Consider the following 19058-nt stretch of genomic DNA (forward strand, 5'->3'; position numbering starts at 1 on the left):
CACTAACACATTGTCTACACTCTTACACTTGGCCTTTGTATATAAGCACACAAAGTCACACATCACTGAAGTCTACTTACATCACTGAAGCGCCTGCGGTGATGCATGGCAGCGAGTGCTGGACTGCGAAACCTGTACATACTCTTTGCCATGATGAAGTCAATTAAATCAGCTGAACCCTTAGAAACACGACCGTGACTGACAACAAAACACTCTTTCTCTCAATCTTCATATGTTCTACTCATGAGAAAAAGCAGCGGGGAAGGCAAGAAAAAGACAGATAGCTTCCTCAATCTGCTACAACTTCCTCTATTCTAGTCAAGCATGCCATACGAATAAGCCTCTAATGAAGGAAACCACTGGTAAGTGACATGTGGATGTGGATATGTGTGTGTGTGAGAGCACAGAAGCATCAAGCCCATTCAAACCACACATGCCCCCTCAGATTTTCAGCCAAAGGACATGCAAAAAAAGTGTGTTTTTGTATCTTTGAGAATGAAATCGCATAATTAAATTGTCCAAAGCACCTGTGGAAATCCCCAATTACCAAAATGTCAAAACTGTTATATTTAATACTTGAAAATGGCCAATAAGTGGCTTGTGAAGGCTTGCACGCTTTCTAAAGCGAGTCTGTGAAATCTCATGACTAATGTAAATCAGTGACCCCTGGGTGACCTTAAGGTAGATGTTACCAAAATGTATGCTTTATGCATTTATGCATTCTCCAAATATCTAATGTAATATAAAGCTGCAAATATTTCCCATTATATTATAGTGTACCTGTCAGAAATACTGCTAAAAGCGGTTTAAAAATGCACAATGGTAAAGTGACATAATGTCACAATTGCTGAAAGCTAATATGACTTCTTATTGTCACATTACAGCCACAGTTGCACAACTATAATGTGCTTGCCACGACCGTATTACAGAAATACTACAACAGCATGAGTGGGCAGGCAGCCTGTTTAATAACCTTAATGTGAGAATGTATTAAGGCAATATGACAGAAAACAGTTTTGAAAATGGCTATAAAAGTGAATAATGTGTAACCAAAGCAGTGATATGAGCCTTGTTCGAAATTACCTTCTATGTTTTCTAATATCTTCGTACAAAAGTTGCATGGTGGTGTTGTGGTAAAACCGTCTTTCTGTAATGCTGTTATTGCTCTGGGATTCAAGGGAATTTATTGTAGCATCCAAAACTACGGATTCCGGGATCATCCCTCCCTCCTGTTCCCAGGATCAAGGTGTTTACAGACTCTGGAAGGAATTGGTATGGGAAACCCAGAATTTCATTCCTCTGAGGCAGGTTTCTATGCAATGTCTGTTCCCAGAGGAAAAAAAGAGGTTGCTGAGGCTTTTTCAGATCTACACTGCCCTCCAAAAGTTTGGAAACAACCTAGAAAAGTTGGTTTTGGACAATATTGGCATGAATCCTTTTTAATTTGCGATAATTTTGCACTAATAAGGGACAACACAAACTGTGAAAACATATTTTATTACATAAACAGTTTATACATAGAAAAAACCTACATTTTCGATTCATCAAAATATCCACCATTAGCAGCTTTTACAGCTCTGCATAATCCGGGCCTAAATTCATTGTATTCTAAACTTAATTGGCAATCAATTGTTGAAGCTATTAAGGTGTGCTGACCCAAAAATCTTTTAAAAACCTTGGCCAGGTTTAAACCAGTAACCAGGCATCACAGCTGGCAAAGGGGCATGTATATATTGCCATTATTATGTAATCAAAATGAAAATTATTATTGCTGGTCTTCAATGATAATGTCAAGTTACTTTAATGTATTTGCACCAAAAAATGATAAGGATTTATGCTGATATCATCCAAAACCACACTTTGCCAGGGGTGTTTCCAAACTTTTGGAGGGCAGTGTATGTACATTTCAGTGTCAACTTTGTCTCAGATGTTCCTCATAAAATGAAGTAGGACAAATAAAAACTGACAAAAATGAGACAATAGCTAACATAAGGTCAAAGTACAGAGCTGTATAATTAATGTGGTAAGCATAGAAGATGAGAAATGTTTTGATTTCATTGTGAAATCTCTTAAATCTCTTGCAACATTTTGAAATCTCTTTTGAAACTCTGATCGGGCAGACCAAACCATAAGTCATAGAGACTTGAAACTTGGAGGGATGGTAGTACTCCTACAATGTCACCAGGGCAAGGCTCACTTTCAGCCTGATGGCGGCGCTACAGTGATCAAAAGTACAAAATCGCTCATAACTCCTAAACCGTTCGTTTCAGCCTCAAATGTCTTATGTCGTTGGAATCCCTGGCTCACAACGTCTGTCACGAAATTTTCAGGTATTTTGCATTTTTTGAAAAACCTGCTTTAGCAAACTAGTCCTTGGTTTTTTGCCCAATCTGAACCAAAACAGTGCAGGATGATTCTCCGAAGAGTGAATATCAATAAATATTTTAAAAAAATAGTCGTAAATAGTCATGCAAAGTTTTAGGGAGATCAGACCACAGCTGCTGCTGTAACAGTCATAACTGTTAAAAAACATCATATTTCCATGGCAAATTACCTGTATTTAGCAAAAATGCTTTTTGAAATTGCTAAATAATATGTAATGTCTTTTTTTCCTGTGCTTAACTGCCTTAAAGTACTTGAACCCTGTTAATTGCTGCTTGCAGCTATATTTATTATTAATATTTTGTATATTTTCTGTTTATTTTAATTTTATTTCATGTTTTTGTCATTTTTATTAGCTTCTATTTAGCTTTAATGTACTTTTATTTCAGTTTTAGTGTTAGCAATTGTAGTACTAAGACTTATTTTATGTCAGTTAAAATCTCTAGTTGCTGAAGTTGTTTTCATGCAATACTGGTCAGCTGTAAATGAGCTGTAAATGGCATGTGATGAATTACTCTAGCACTGCAGGAAAATGATGCACACATTTCCATGCCTTTTATTAGCGTCCATCTTGAACTGTGACATGAAAGCCAGCAGACAGGAAAAACGAGGCCATTTTAATGCTTTTAGGGGCCCAAAAACAAATATAATGAAACGTTTGCCATTTCAAAGTCTTAATTTGCTCTCAAATGGAGCAACTGAGATAGCAAAAACAACCCACTTGCAATATTTTTTACCCTGGATTTCTGAATTCTGTATTAAATTAGTCGACTCTATGTACAATAAAACCTTATTTTGCATTATACAGCATTGCTTACCATTAGTACTTGAGGAATACAACAAAACCATAAAGCAAAGACCATAATCCACAGACAATAAACACTAAATTAAAAATGCATGGTAAGGTAACTTGTTTACAATCCAATTTCATTTGCTGATCTTGCATTAATGTAATCTTGCATTATGAGACTCTTAGTGAAATACATAAATGCTTAACTACACAATCTAGACTGAGCAAATCTTATTCAACCGCTCGCAATGACATCGAGACACTAATCATTCTAGGACATCCCTAAACACGAACACTTCAGTCCTCCTGGTTCCCAGAAGCCCTTGTGCTAATGGCTTTCAGAGCTGCTCAGAGACACAGATGGGTTCAATTAAAAAAGCACTTGGGTGTTAAATGAGGGGAATAGGTGTCCCTGGAGATGAGCTAGCTTCAAATAATAAAACTAGCTAATGTCTTATTCAACAATTGATATAAAACAACCAAAAGACTGGTACTTTTCGAGGTTCTGATTACTGGGGGTCCGACAAGAGAGAAAAGAGGGACTGAGCTTCCTCAAAAAATTATTTAAGCCTCCCTGAAAGCTCCCTAATGGACGACCACCAGTTTAGCTCACATTAAAATGTACCACAGCTACTGAAGTGCTTTCATTTGAGGTTCATCGGGAGATCCTGATGCCTGGAAGAGCTTTGATTTCTTTTTGGATCAAATTAGCATTCCGTTCCTCAACAAAGTATAATTTCTAAAGTTAAACTTGGATGTTGGTCCTTGAGGGAGAATCTTGGAGCGCTAGCACAGAATTATCTTGTGACACACTTCAACCGATTAGGCATGAATTACAAAAGAATCCTTTCTGTGTAAAACTGGCAGTGCAGCCTAAAATAAATTTATAAAATTTAAATGAACAGAATGATAATAATGTTTTTTATCTATTTGCCACAGAGAGTTTATTGTGATAAACCAACCATCTTTCGATTTTAAAACACATCCCTTTGGCATATTTTGGCTACCAACAAAAAAGTAAATAAGGGATGCATTTTTAAATACAATTCAGTCAAAAGTTATTCATTTGTTTTTGTAGTATGCCAATTGTAGGTATTTGTCAATTAAAAAAAAAAAAAAAAAAAAACACTTTTGATTGCATAAAAAAAAGAGATTTATTTACAATACCATTCAAAAGTTTTTGAAAGAAGTCTTATGCTATTTGCTAAATAGGGTTTTTTTATATGCTAAAAATATAACAATATTATGAAATATTATTACACTTTAAAATAACTATTTTCTTTTGTGATATATTTTAAAATGTGATTTATTCCTGTGATGCAAAGTTGAATTTTCAGCATCATTACTCCGGTCTTCAGTGCCACATGATTCTTCAGAAATACTGATTTGATGCTGAAGAAACATTTCATTAAATTTTTTAACCTTATTATTTTTTTTATTTATTATTACTTTTTGTGGGAACCATGATAATTTTTTTCAGGATTGTTTGATGTAGGGCTGGGCAATACGGCCAAAAAAAAAAATCACAATAATTTTATTTCATATCAGTTAAGTAAATGTCAAATTTTTATTTATTTCAAGTTTAAAGGCACACTTTTGCTACATTGTGAAAGTTGTAAAAACCAGACAGTTAATTGTGGCTTTAAACTATTCTTTATGGTCAGAACATGATAAATACTTCACGTTTTTGAAATGATTACACTTTTTCCAGTAATTTTTCCTTAACAAAATAAATAACAGAAAATACATTTCTTAGTTCTGCATGTTTTAATGACTAATATTGTTTCAAATCAAGATACAGGTTTGTTTTGCCTGATAATATTAACAGTAATATAACATTTTTTGTCTCTTAGAAATACAGATTTATGTAGATTTATGTTCATTATCAAAATACTTTTTTATTTTAAAATAATAATTCCATCCTTTATTTATTTTTGTGACACTCCAATAATCAATTCTTCCACAGAAATCAACAAAATCATTTAAAAAAAAGTAGGTTATATGCAGCATGCGCACACAAAAAAGCAGTTCATCTATTCGTAATAGATGGTTGTCACAGGAAAAAGGAAAAGACAGGTAAGCAGCAGGAAGAAATAAATGAGAGAAGGCAGTTGTTTGATATTCCTACCAACTCTCCGACCGAACCTAAGGCTCTGCTGGAATATAACATGATTAGAAGAAAGAGAAGTGAAATGTTTAAACCTTCCAAACCTTTAGAAGAGTCGGAGCAGGTGATGGCAGAAAGGACTTGACCAAACCGGGACGTTCTAGCGGGTCAGATATTCGTGGGATCCTGCCATCTTGTTTCCTGTGGACAAACAGAAATCCTCAGAACTAAAGCAGGAGCATTAACAACTCAAGGCAATCAGACCACTCACAATGGCACATTTGTTACAAGTGTTCGTCTAAGGATCAAATTAGAAATGCTCAGCATCACTGACTGCTCAAGCTGGGAAGGAATCGATTAGTTAGTATGCAATGCAACATGTTGAAAAAGCCACAGGTGTGTGTGGACGCAGATCGTGAAACAGTACGGTTCAATGACACACGCCACATGCAGCAGAATCAAGCTCTCGGTTTTTGTTACTGGCCTTGTAATTTGACTCAAGCCAGTGCCTCAGTTCAAACACATTATTTCACATCACATCGACTGCTCCAAGCTCGCTTTTAACAGCCGATCCTAAATCAATTAAAACTCCCCTGCTATTTGGCAGACAATCTGTTCCTCTATGCCTGTCTGGACGCATATGAATGTCTGTCTGAAGGCACATGGTTTTTAGTGCTTTGTTTTACAAGTTGATAATCATCTATTCATCTTGACAGAAACCAGATTATTATTTTGTTATTACAGTGAATTTTGCATGAGGTGGTCCTACAGTTAAGAGCAAAACAGGACCATGAATATGCCATTAGATGCTTGGTCTAACATACCTGAAATAAACAGCTTGAAAGCACTGAAAAGCATTTTCAATGAGAGGTGACCTCTGGAGGGCGACCTTCAGTGATTTATTCACTGTCGGTATGAATGCACAGATCATTCAGGCGCTGTCTGTTGGACACTGCATGCATAAATGGCATGAATTAAAAACATGCTCCAATGTGGACCAGATTTGGTGATTATTTTCAGAGGTTTGGCTACAATATGTGACTCCATTGCTTGAAGGTCTGAACCTCTTATGTGCAAAGCTCACAGAGGAACCCATGACATCAAAGTCCAACTTAAGAGAAATGTGAAGCGTCTGCACAGGAAAGTGCAATTTGCATACTGTTAAAAACCAAATGAAACGGAGGTCACCTTAGAGAGCAGGACAAAAGGCCATTTTGGTTGCAAGTGGCTGAGACGCATCCTGAAAGGGATGTCAGATGCCAACAACATCATGTCCTGTCACCAAAGGCACAGCGGTGTTTTGTTAGATCTTTAGCTCTTGAGGATCGCCAGAGCTGACTCACTTCGTTAGCCTGATGGCAGGTTATGTGCTGAAAAGGCCCTGAAGTCGTCGGGGAGTTTTGACAGCGGTACAAGCTGTTGATTTGTCACAGCACATAAGCCAAGCTTGACTGAGATGTGGCACAAGAGGCTGATACAAAACACAATGCCAGCAATAGAGATTTCCATAGAGACGGTGAGTGTGGGTATTTGCATTTATTTGGAGACAAACTACAGCAGCTCTAAAAGTATTTACTCTCCAAATTGAATTAATCTTACACTAATTTCTGCACAAACGTTCACCTGTACGGTGCTGTTTCTATCTGTGTGTAGCACCTACGGCTCTGCATTATCTTTCAAAGCACATTAAGAAAGATGTCTATGCATCTAGAAACAGAAAAATTGGGGTTTAAATTTGTACCTTTTGGGGTACAACAGCTTGTCGCTGGAGAAGTACCGTTAAAAGGACATCTTTGTACCTTTTTTTTAATAGGTACAGATTAGTACCTTAGAGCAGTAATATGGTACTAATATGTACCTATTAGGGGTAAAAAGGGAACAAAGATGTCCTTTTAAGGGAACTACAATAAATCTGCAACCCATAAGTGTTACCCATTTCAAACTTAAAAAGGTTAGCAAATCATAAAAGAGTGCATTTACATTAAATTCTTAAAGGTGCAAAACCTGTTGCAAAAACAGAAGAATCATGTGACACTGGAGTAACTGGTACAGAAATACATTATATTTTAAAATATAATAAAGCAGAAAACTATTTTAAACTGGAAAAAAAACTCAATATATATATATATATATATATATATATATATATATATATATATGTATATATATATATTTTTTTTATTAAATAAATTAGCCATGTTGATCATAAAAGACATGGGTGGGGGGGTAGTGGGAATTCTTAAAGGTACAATTACATTAATTAATTACATTTTAAAATATATTACAACAGAAAACAGCTATTTTAAACTGAATAAATAAATAAATAAATAAAATTCACATTATTACTGTTTTTAATTTTTTTTAAATTAAACTAATTAACCTCAGTGAGCGCAAGAGACTTCTTTCAAAAATGTTACATTTTACAAATCCCAATCTTTTGGGGGGTAGTGTGAATTCTTAAAGGTACAGTAGCAGTAGCAAAAAAAGTAGTAGCATGTGACACTGGAGTAATGGGTGCTGAAAATTCAGTTTGTTATCAGAGAAACAAATTACATTTTAAATGATATTAAAACAGAAAGCAGCTATTTTAAATGGAAAAATATTTTACAATATTACTGGGTCTTTTTTGTTTTGTTTTTTTTACTTCTTTTTTATTAAATTAAATAAATTAACCTCTGTGAGCATAAGAGACATCTTTCAAAAACATTACATTTTACAGATCGCAATCTTTTGGGGGTAGTGTGAATTCTTAAAGGTACAGTAGCAAAAAAAAGAAGTATCATGTGACACTAGAGTAATGGGTGCTGAAAATTCAGCTTTGCCATCAGAGAAACAAATCACATTTTTAAAAATCTTAATACAGAAAACAGCTATTTTAAAGAAAAAATATTTCACATTATTACGGTGTTTACTTTTTGTTTTAATTAAATTAAATAAATTCACCTCAGTGACCACAAGAGACTTCTTTCAAAAACATTACATTTTACAGATCCCAATCTTTTGAGGGGTAGAGTGAATTCTTAAAGGTACAGTAGCAAAAAAAGAAGAATCATGTGACATTGGAGTAATGGATGCTGAAAATGTAGCTTTGCCATCACAGAAATAAATTCTATTTTAAAATATATTAAAACAGAAAGCAGCTAGTTTAAACTGAAGAGAAAAAAAGACAATATTACTGCTTTTTTTGTTAAATTAAATAAATTAGCCTTGGTGAGCATAAGAGACAACTTTCAAAAACATTAAATTTTACAGATTGCATTTGACAGACACTTTTATCTAAATTAAAGAGCATTTAAATTACACATTATTTCTGTGATCTCTTAAAAAAAAAAAAAAAAAAAAACCTATATGACCTTTGCATGTTATTAGTGCTATACTCTATCAATTGAGCAACAGGAACACTGACATAAAAAACAAAAATTATTTTATTTTAATATGACCCCTTTAAGACCTACATTGGGCATTGGTTAGGAAAGGCTCAGGAAAACCTGGATTACAGGATTCATACAGAAAATGCAAAGCAGCGTTGCTCCCTGGGTCTGTCAGGTGCACCTGCTAATACAAATGAATTTGACTGTGTTTACATGAATTAGCAATAAGCTATCTGACACTAGCAAAGAACTACAGAACAGAGAGTGCATTATGAGAAAATCACGGCTAAACATAATAAAGATAAGTAGATTACTTGACAAATGCTGTATGCTAATTTCTCTTCAACTCACAAATGCACATAAAAAACACATAAAGCCAAATCCTTTCAGTTAGGGTTAGTGTGATCTATCAGGAAACCACAAGTGAAATCAAGATGATTTACTAAAACACTTACATGCAAAAACATTTCTAGTGCAGCTATGGCAGCTATACTATGCGCTCAAATCTAAACCACAAATATCTTTAACCAACATTTGCAAGATATCACTACACAGTCACCAAAAAATGGTACCAAAAACAGCACCATGCCCCCAAAACAAGCCCACACACGGCTGACTGGTCTTCATCACAACCTGCTCCACTAATACTGTCTGACACCTCTTCAGCTGACTGCCTCCCACTACGACCACCTGAGCTCCACACCAGCAGAAGACAGACGATCTTATGTTGGAGTGACAGTGAAAAAGAAAAAGAGAGAGAGACACATTACTTACTTGTACGCATGCACAGACGACAAATCAGCGCTGAGCAATCTGTTCTGCAGCTCTAAACCAAATGGGCAGGTGACAGACAGAGCTCTCGTTTTCCTATCGCTCCCTCCCTCTCTCTCTCTCTCTCTCTCTCTCATCCTCCCAACTCTTTCTGTTTCTTTCCCTCCCCCTGGCTTCTCACACCATTTTATGACTCACTCCTCTCTCGCCTTTTTTTGGGTTATCAGCCTAGAATCTATTAGTTCTGAACCAGTTTGAGATTTCTGCATCCCTCTATCGGACCTGTTTTGACGTTTTGCCAAATGTCCTTTCTCATGCCAGTGTTTCTCTATTCCCACCGCCACCGATGCATTCTGTTCATGAAAGTGGTGCTTTTTTGGCTGAAGGAATAGTCGATACAAATCTATATAATCTTTTGTCTGTGTAACACAAAAGAATTTAATGAAATTAAATTAATAAACTGAATTAAATTAAAAAAAAAAAACTTTCTTTGTTTTGTTGAACACAAAAGGAGACACTGCAGAGAAACTGGTCTCTCTATTTTTAATGCAATTACCCTGATTAGGTATTATAAAATAAAAAAAAAATAAATAAAAAAAATAAAACAAAACACAAAATAAAATTAAATAAAACATAAAAATAAAATTAAATAAAACAACAACCAAAAACTAAACTAAAATCAAAATAAAATAAAAAAAAAAATAAAATAAAATAATAATAAAATAAAAATCAAAACAAAATAGAAAATAAAAATAAAACAAAAAACTAAATAAACTAAAACTAAACACAAAAAAATAAGCAAAAACAAAAAAAAAAAAATTAAACTAACAAAACTTAATTACATTAATTAAAAAACAAAACAAACAAAACAAAACACAAAACAACAAAAAACAAAATTAAAAAATAAAATAAAATAAACTAAAACAAAATTAAATTAAATTAAATGGATTAAAACAGAAACTAAAATAAAGTAAAACAAAATAAAAAAATAAAATAAAATAAAAACAAAACTAAAACAAAACACAAAAAAAAAAAAAAAATTAAATAATACAAAATAAAATAAAATAAAATAAAAATAATTTTAAAAATTACAAATTACAAATAACTCAAAGAAAATTCCTGAAAAAAAAAATTGGATCTTTTATATGAATCTGTTGATCTAGTTCTCAAACCCAGTCATGATCTGTCAGCAAAATGTTACAGGTCTGGAATTACATGAATTTCATCTACCTAAAAGAATGATTTCAACAATTTAACAGCTCAAATAACACACATTAACACACATTATAATGGTGAACATTTTATCTTCACTTTTTTGCGTTTAAAATGCCTTGTTCTATCGATTTCCAGTGCTGTACTACAAATATAACTTCTGACAAGTCAAAGTATTTTCTGTAGTAACTGACAGCATGTCACAGATACTGTCAATAGAGCTTAACTGGTTTTAAACTCAAAACATTCCTGTGTGTGTGTGTGTGTGTGTGTGTTTTGTGTGTGTGTGTGTGTGTAATTCGAGCCTCTTATGTAGTTTTAAAAGGATGTTATCTGTCAAGCCTACAATTAGCCCACTCAGCCCTCTAAACTACCTCAAATGGACTTGCTGCCAATCCCGGAGAATTCCCACAGCTGCAGACACACTGGGCTGAAGAACTATCTGAGATGGGAACATCCCTCACAGAGACAGTCACCACAGAGTTCCCATCAGTCCTCACTGTATGCAGCAGCAGTAACTGGGTGGTAAAAAGTCACAAAACTAAACAACACTTTATTTTCACCACCAATATGGTTTCCCGCGACTTCTACACAACCACACAACTTCTAAAACTAGAAAACACACAACAAAATGTATAGAAAGAAGAGATCACTCTATGATCTTCCATGCAGTTACCCTGATTTCATACTGAGGTATTCAAGTATTGCACTGTAAAATAAAATAAAATAAAATAAAATAAAATAAAAAATAAGATAAAATATTAAAATAAAACAAAATAAATAAAATATCAAAAATGTAATTAATTTTATAAAAAAAATAAAATAAAATAAAATATTTTTTTCTGTAGAACATAATGAAACATATTGCAGAGTTTTAGTTGTTATTTGTCCATGCAGTTACCGTGATTTCATACTGAGGTATTCAAGCTTTGCACTGTTCACTGTAAAATAAAAAATAAATCAATAAAATAAAATGAAATAAAATAAATATTAAAATGTAAATTAAATAAAAAAAAAACCCATAAAATTAATGTAAAAAAAAAAAAAAGTCAATGGAAGTCAATTATGTCTACATCTGTCAATATTAGAATGTTACAGTATCAAGTTCCTTACACTTCAACCAACCACTTTGAATTCACTTCAAAATTTGGGGTTGAAACTTTGAAAACTGCAAAACTTCTAATGGGTTACAGAAGAAATCTCAAGTAAATTAGAAAACCGCTCAGATTAGAAAGTTTGGAAAGTTTTTGCACACAACATCGTATCTTACCAGAGATGGTTGACTTTACGTAGAACAGCCTCGGAAAAGCTCATTCTTCTGCTATTCCCATTTACGGAGTTCCTCGACATGTTTCTCAGCAACTCCACGCAATGAACCAGACCTCTTCTCAAAACTTTTCTATCCACACCAAAGAGACTCAGGTCTGAGACGTCCACCTGACTGTTGAGTTCTTTGTGTTTATTAGACAGTCGAAGTTTCACTCCCGGCTCTTGGGGAAGCGAAGAAGTCAAACCTGTTTTTAAGTATTCTAACCGTAAGTGCTCTTTACTCGGCCCACAGCAGGAGGGTCCAGGACGGATTTCAGGTTAAGAAACTAAACCAGCCCCGAGGGCTAAAATAACTGACCATGGAAATGAAAGAGCTGGGTGTTGTTCGCCTTTAGTCATGGCATGGGAAACATCCAGTCATACTGGATCAATCAAAAATGAATCTGAGCAATCTAGTATCTAGATATTTGATGTCAAAACAGCCCACCAGCAGTAAACAAGCAACTGCATGACATGCTAGAAACACACTGATACCACATAATATGTGTTTGAATAATTCATTTATGCAAATTAGGAGGCAAATAAATGGATTGATACATAGAAAACATTCTGGAAAAGTGTCTGCTTTTTAAATATCTTGACTGTGTTTTCTCTGTATGCATGGATGAAATGAATATTCACTGACAACAACGCTTCAAAACAAACTGTCTGATCTTAGACACTCGACACCAGCCAGGCTCTCGGCTGACTCTGGTGTCATGGGAATTATTTCCGAAATAAAACTGACAGAAATCAGGTCTGTTTACGATCTCCCATTCAAACCTTCCATCTCTCAATCACTCTCTGACTAGAAAACGAATCCAACTAGCAAATGCTGTTATTCTGTATCTTTTGCTACATCCAGAAATCATTACTATAAGAGGAATTTGTCTAGCAAGAAAAAAACTATCAATAGATTAAGGTAACAATACACTAAAACAGTCAATATTTTTAGCTGAAGATCCTGTTCAGTTGAACCCAGACTGGGCTATCAGATAACAACGGTGGGTGGAGACCCTCATCCTCCAGAAAATCAGTCAGTTTTCTCACCTGACTAGTTTTACACTAAAAACACAGTGTGAATGAACACTGCGTTTGCAAAATCACATTACAATAAGGGTGTACAGAAAGATACAGCATGTATGCATATGATATATGTAAAAGTTTATTTTGGAAAAATGACTTTGAAAATAACAATTAAATATTAATAATATATTTTAATTAAAAATATTATATTTTCCCAAATGCCTTTCTCTATTTGCTAAAATGCAACAGAAGAGTTTATAAGCAACTTGTCACAATTCAAAAGTTGTAAATTTATATTAACAGTATGCTTTAAAGTAGGAAATTTATTTATCAATTTGAAAAGAAATGTGTTTGAATTTTTATATTGTAATAATATAATATAATATAATATAATATAATAGTTGTATTGTGAGATCAACTTCTCATATTATGGCTACCAAAAATTAAATAAAAGTGAGTCAAAATTTATACATTTATATTTACAGTATGCTTAGAAAATCAGTTTGAAAAGAAATGTATTTATTTACATTTTTATAACATTATATTATTAAATAATAAAAGAGTTTAGAATGTGAGAGCAACTTGTGACTACCAAAAATTAATGAAAGGATACATTTTTAAATAAAAGTGAGTCAAAAGTTATACATTTATATTTACAGTTACATTTACTTACATTTATAATACATTTATATTATATTATAATAAAAGAGTCTACAACGTAACGTTGGAGTAACTTGTCATTTTATGGCAAAAATTCAAGAAAGGATCATTTTTTAAATAAAAGTGAGTCTAGAGTTATGCATTTATATTTGTAGTACGCTTAGGAAATTTACAATTTGAAAAGTAATTTACTAATTTATTTTTGTTATATTATATTCTTCATATTAATTATATTATATTATATTATATTATATTACATTAATAATTTGATAACAGATTCAGTCCTTTTATTTGTTTGTTTGTTTAGCAGAACACCAAGAATAAAGTTTTCCACCAAAATCAACATAATAACAGAAAAATTAATAAGAAACTTGAGCAAACACAGTCAGAAAAGTAATTTATTAATTTATTTTTATTATATTTTTATTTATTATATTATTATTATTATTATATTATATATTATTATATTAAACATGAGTCAAAAGTTATACATTTGTATTTACAGTATGCTTAGGAAATGTATTGATCCGTTTGAAAAGAAATGTATTTATTAACATTTTTATAACATTATATTATAATATAATAAAAGAGTTTAGAACAGAGAGCAACTTGTCAGTATTATGGCTACCAAAAATGTAAAAAAAAAAAAAAAAAAAGAAAGAAAGAAAGGACAATTTATTAATTAAAAAAAACATTTTTTATAAATAAAAATAAATGTATTTATTAGCATTATATTATAATAAACTAAAATGTTTTAATGTGAGAGCAACTTGCCATATTATGACTACCAAAAATTAATGAAAGGATACATTTTTAAATAAAAGTGAGTGAAAAGTTATACATGTATATTTACAGTATGCTTAAAAATGTATTTAGCAATTTGAAAATAAATGTAATTACATTTTTACAATATTATAATATAATAAAAGAGTTTTTAAAGTGAGAGCAACTTGTCATATTATGGCTACCAAAAATTAAAGAAAGGATAAAAAAAAAGTCTTATATTTATATTACTTATAATTACTTATAAGTAATTATAATAAATATTATATTATATTATATTATATTATAATAAAAGAGTCTATAATGTGAGAGCAACATGTCATTTTATGGCTACCAAAAATTCAAGAAAGGACAAATTTTTTATTAAAAGTGAGTCTGAAGTTATACATTTATATTTGTAGTATGCTTAGGAAATTTACTTGTATTATATTCTTCTTCCATCAAAATCAACATAATAACAGAGAATTAAAAAGAAAATTGAGTGTAAACAGTCAGAAAAGTAATTTCTTAATTAATTATTATATTCTTCCTATTATATTATATTATAGCATTATATTCTATTATATTAATTATTTGATAACAGATTCAATCAATTTGTTTGTTTGTTTGTTTAGCAGAACACCAATAATAAAGTTTTCCACTAAACTCAACATAATAACAGAGTTAAAAAGAAAGTTGAGCAAACACAGTCAGATAAGAGAAAAACAGGATGAAAAACAGTTGGGGGAAAACAACACATTTAATAGAGTTTCTAGGGTGAAATGAAGGGCAACGTCCTGAAGGGCCCAATCACCGCTGCTCAAGCACCTGTTGTCATGTTGAGCTGAGCTTCACTTCCTGTGTGGTGATTCACCACCTCCATTAGCCCTCTTCAGACTATATCACAATCACACAGACCCAAAACTCTAGCTCTTCATGTCAAGCACCAGCAAAACAAACTGAATCTAGTGTGAAGATGTCATTTATAGATACTAAATGAGTTTATATCTCATAATTACATAGTGAGAATTTCAATAACGCACGATTCAGAGTAATAACAGAGAAGGCAAAAACATCATGCATTTACAACATAAATCATTACCCAATTCAAAATAATCATAACCGATTCTAGATGCCAACAGCATTTTTTCATGTCTAACCACCTCTCATGTCTTCTTACAATTCCAGCCCATGAAATACAGTAAGAAATTGAAATATAATCAATCTGTTCCACTGTAAACCCCACCCAAATAAAGTTCCAGTCTGCTCTCGTGCTTCCCAGACTCCAGGTAAGAGGAAATATGTTTTCCAGAGCTCCAGAGCACCACAAAGAAGTGAACAGTTTTCAATGGCACCTTACACAAGCATTTCAATAACCTCTAATAGACTGAAGCACATTCTGTGAAAGCGCAGATCTCTGGGGGTTTACTTATCCTGTCAACTTAGATGACTTAAATGACGTCGCTGTGAGGCATAGCTCACTAATGTCCCCCAAAGACCATCGCTGTCCTCACTAGACCAGTGTCCTTACAGAATCTGGGTGAACTACAGCCCAAAAACAAACAAAAAATTAAAGCTGCAAGCAGCGTTGAAAGGGCGCTCGCACCCGGGCTCACCACCACTCGGTGGCTTTAGGAAAACAGCGAACGGTGGGCAATATGTATTTAAAATGGTAAATATAGAAAGAATATATCAAAGTCATTTATATGTGCCAAACTTCCTGCTACCAGATGGTGGCGCTATGACTATAACTGGAAATTGGCATGTAGATGTCTTCAGGCTGGCACTTTTATCAAACATATGAATTTTGGTGCAGATTGAACATGGTATGTTTGAGTTAGTGCAAAGCATGACGTACCTTGTTGCCAACAGGTGGCGCTGTGATTATATCTGAATATTGGCCTTTCAATGTCTTCAGGTCAGGACTCCTGCCAAACATGAAGTTTAGTGCAGATTTGGCATTGCATGTTTAAGTTAGTGTAAAACAAGTGATTTCCTGTTGCCAGCAGGTGGCGCTATGATTTCAACAGAATATTGGCCTTTAGATGTGTTCAGGATTCTTATCGAAGATGTGAAGTTTGGGGCAGATCAGACATTGTATGGCTGAGCTAAAACACTTTCTATTCCCATGGCGAAACATCGACCTTTAACAGGCCGCCAAGGACACGCCCTTTAACGAAAACTCAAGATCTTTGCAATTTAACATTGCAAAGGCCTTTAGAGTAGACTGACCAAATATAATGTTGAAATCATTAAATCTCTAAGAGTTTGTTAGTGCGTAAAACATGCCACTTCCTGATGCCAGCAGGTGGTGCTATGGCTATAACTGAATATGGGCATGGGCATGTGTTCAGGACAGGACTATATCAAACATGTGGAGTTTAAGGCAGATCAGTCATTGTATGCCTGAATTATAACAACTTCCCTTTTCATGGCGAAACATCAAAGTTTGTCAGGCTGCCACGGACACACCCTTTAACGAAAACTCAAGATCTTCGCAATTGAATGTCACAAAGGGCTTTAGACTACACAGATCGAATTTGGTGTTGATCTGTTTAAATATCTAGGAGAAGTTCGTTTAAATACAGTGGTTGAAAATGTCAAAAACTGCACAAAATTTGCAGAGAAATTTCAAAATAACAGACTTCCTGTTGGGTTTCGGACTTCGTACCGGGGACTTTTTGTAGGTATTGGTGTGTTACATGTGTCTACCAAATTTCGTACATGTATGTGAAACAGCTTGAGGTGCACTTCGTTGAAATTTTATAGGCAGCGCTATTGAGACATTTTGCCACACCCACTTCTGAATTCTGAAAATATCAGATGTTAATTTTCACCACTTTTGCCGTTTGTGCAAAGTTTGTTTTCGAGGATTTTTGTAAATTGCATTGACCAATAATTGTGTTTGCTTGACTGATTAACAGAAATGGCACAGAACTACAGCTAGACAAATATTTAAGCTATATATTCGTTAAATTTATCTAATATTTAGTAATAAATAAAATAAAACAAAATAAAATAGGTCAACTAATTAGGGCCTGAGCACTGGTGGTGTGAGGACCCTATTGGAATTGCTGATTTTTCTTCTCCAAAATGAATGGTATTTTTGAGAGCCAAAACATGCTCGAAAACATATTAAACTTTGTACACACGCCAAAAGTGGTGAAAATTAACATCTGATATGGGTTTCAGAAGTGGGTGCAGCAAAATGGCTTGATACTGCCACCTATAAAACTTCAACGAAGTGCCCCTTGAGCTATGTTTTATATGCATGTATGAAATTCGGTAGACACATGTAAGACACCAATACCTACAAAGAACTCTCCCAGTACGAAGTCCGAAATCCAACAGGAAGTCTGTTATTTTGAATTTTCTCAGCAAGTTTTTGACATTTTCAAGCGTTGCATTTCAACAAACTCCTCCTAGAAATTTAAACAGATCAACACCAAACTTCAATGTTTTGGCAAGAAAAAGGAAGTTGTTATAATTCAGGCATACAATGTCCGATCTGCACCAAAATTAATGTTTGATAAGAGTCTTGTCCTGAACACATGACCATATTCAGTTATAGTCATAGTGCCACCTGCTGGCAACAGGAAGTGGCAAGTTTTATGCTCTAACAAACTCTTCATAGAGTTTTAATGACATCAACGTTATATTTGGTCAGTCTACTCTAAAAGCCTTTGCAATGTTAAATTGTGAAGATCTTGAGTTTTCTTTAAAGGGCGTGTCCGTGGCGAACTGCTCTGGGAATAGAAGGTGTTGTAGCTCATCCATACAATGTCCGATCTGCCCCAAACTTCACACGTTCGATAAGAGTCCTGGCCTGAACACATCTAAAGACCAATATTCTGTTGTAATCATAGCACCACCTGCTAGCAACGGGAAATGCCTTGTTTCACACTAACTTAAACATGCAATGTCCAATCTGCCTCAAACTTCACACGTTCAATAAGAGTCTTGCCCTGAAGACATCTAAAGCCCAATATTCAGATATAATTATAGTGCCACCTGTTGGCAACAAGATACGTCATGCTTTGCACTAACTCAAACATACCATGTTCAATCTGCACCAAATTTCATATGTTTGATAAAAGTGCTGGCCTGAAGACATCTACATGCCAATTTCCAGTTATAGTCATAGTGCCACCACCTGGTAGCAGGAAGTCTGGCACATATAAATGACTTTGACATATTCATTCTATATTTACCGCTTTAAATGCATATTGCCCACCGTATGCTGTTTTCCTAAAGCCACCGAGTGGTGGTGAGCCCGGGTGCGAGGGCCCTTTGAACGCTGCTTGCAGCTTTAATTGCAACTTATTTTTGGACATTGTACTGTGGTAATATCAAGGATTTTTGGTTATGTATGGTACATGAGCGATGGTCCCAAGTACCTTGGTGTACCATATAAATACCACGCCACATAAACAAGGTAATCACTCAATACCACGATACAAATCAAAGCACCCTATTATAAACGTTGTCCTTTCAGAGCAGTATCTAACACTGCATCAACAGCATCGCTTAAAAGCGTCCCTGTTGTCCCTGGCAGCTTTTATCCCAAGCACGTGCTCGTCCCATGAGAAAGGATGCAAGGACGCCCCATCCAGCGCCCCCAATTGCCCTTTTACAGCTTGTTTCTTATAAATCTGAGAGCTGTCTTAAC

At 34.0% G+C, this 19058-nt stretch overlaps 1 protein-coding gene across 13 annotated transcripts in view; it reads right to left on the reverse strand.

The window, feature by feature from the left end:
• The window catches only part of rap1gapb (RAP1 GTPase activating protein b), a 93898-nt gene that overhangs the window by 28835 nt on the left and 46005 nt on the right, over nucleotides 1-19058 (reverse strand). For 3 of the 13 annotated variants that reach the window (XR_007827884.1, XM_051111420.1, XM_051111425.1), the window contains exons 1-2: nucleotides 9425-9565; nucleotides 5375-5480 (exon numbers count right to left, since the gene is read on the reverse strand). Coding sequence is in view for 9 of the 13 variants with exons in the window: in XM_051111420.1 (XP_050967377.1) it covers nucleotides 5375-5480; nucleotides 9425-9558 (240 nt within the window). In the remaining 4 variants the exon portion in view is untranslated. Of the gene's footprint in view, nucleotides 1-80; nucleotides 319-5374; nucleotides 5481-9424; nucleotides 9567-11007; nucleotides 11027-11903; nucleotides 12039-19058 lie in introns of those variants that run through there. The other 10 variants (XM_051111433.1, XM_051111434.1, XM_051111427.1 and 7 more) reach the window with 8 other exon arrangements.

Source organism: Labeo rohita, chromosome 6, assembly GCF_022985175.1.
Source record: "Labeo rohita strain BAU-BD-2019 chromosome 6, IGBB_LRoh.1.0, whole genome shotgun sequence".
NCBI lineage: Eukaryota > Metazoa > Chordata > Actinopteri > Cypriniformes > Cyprinidae > Labeo > Labeo rohita.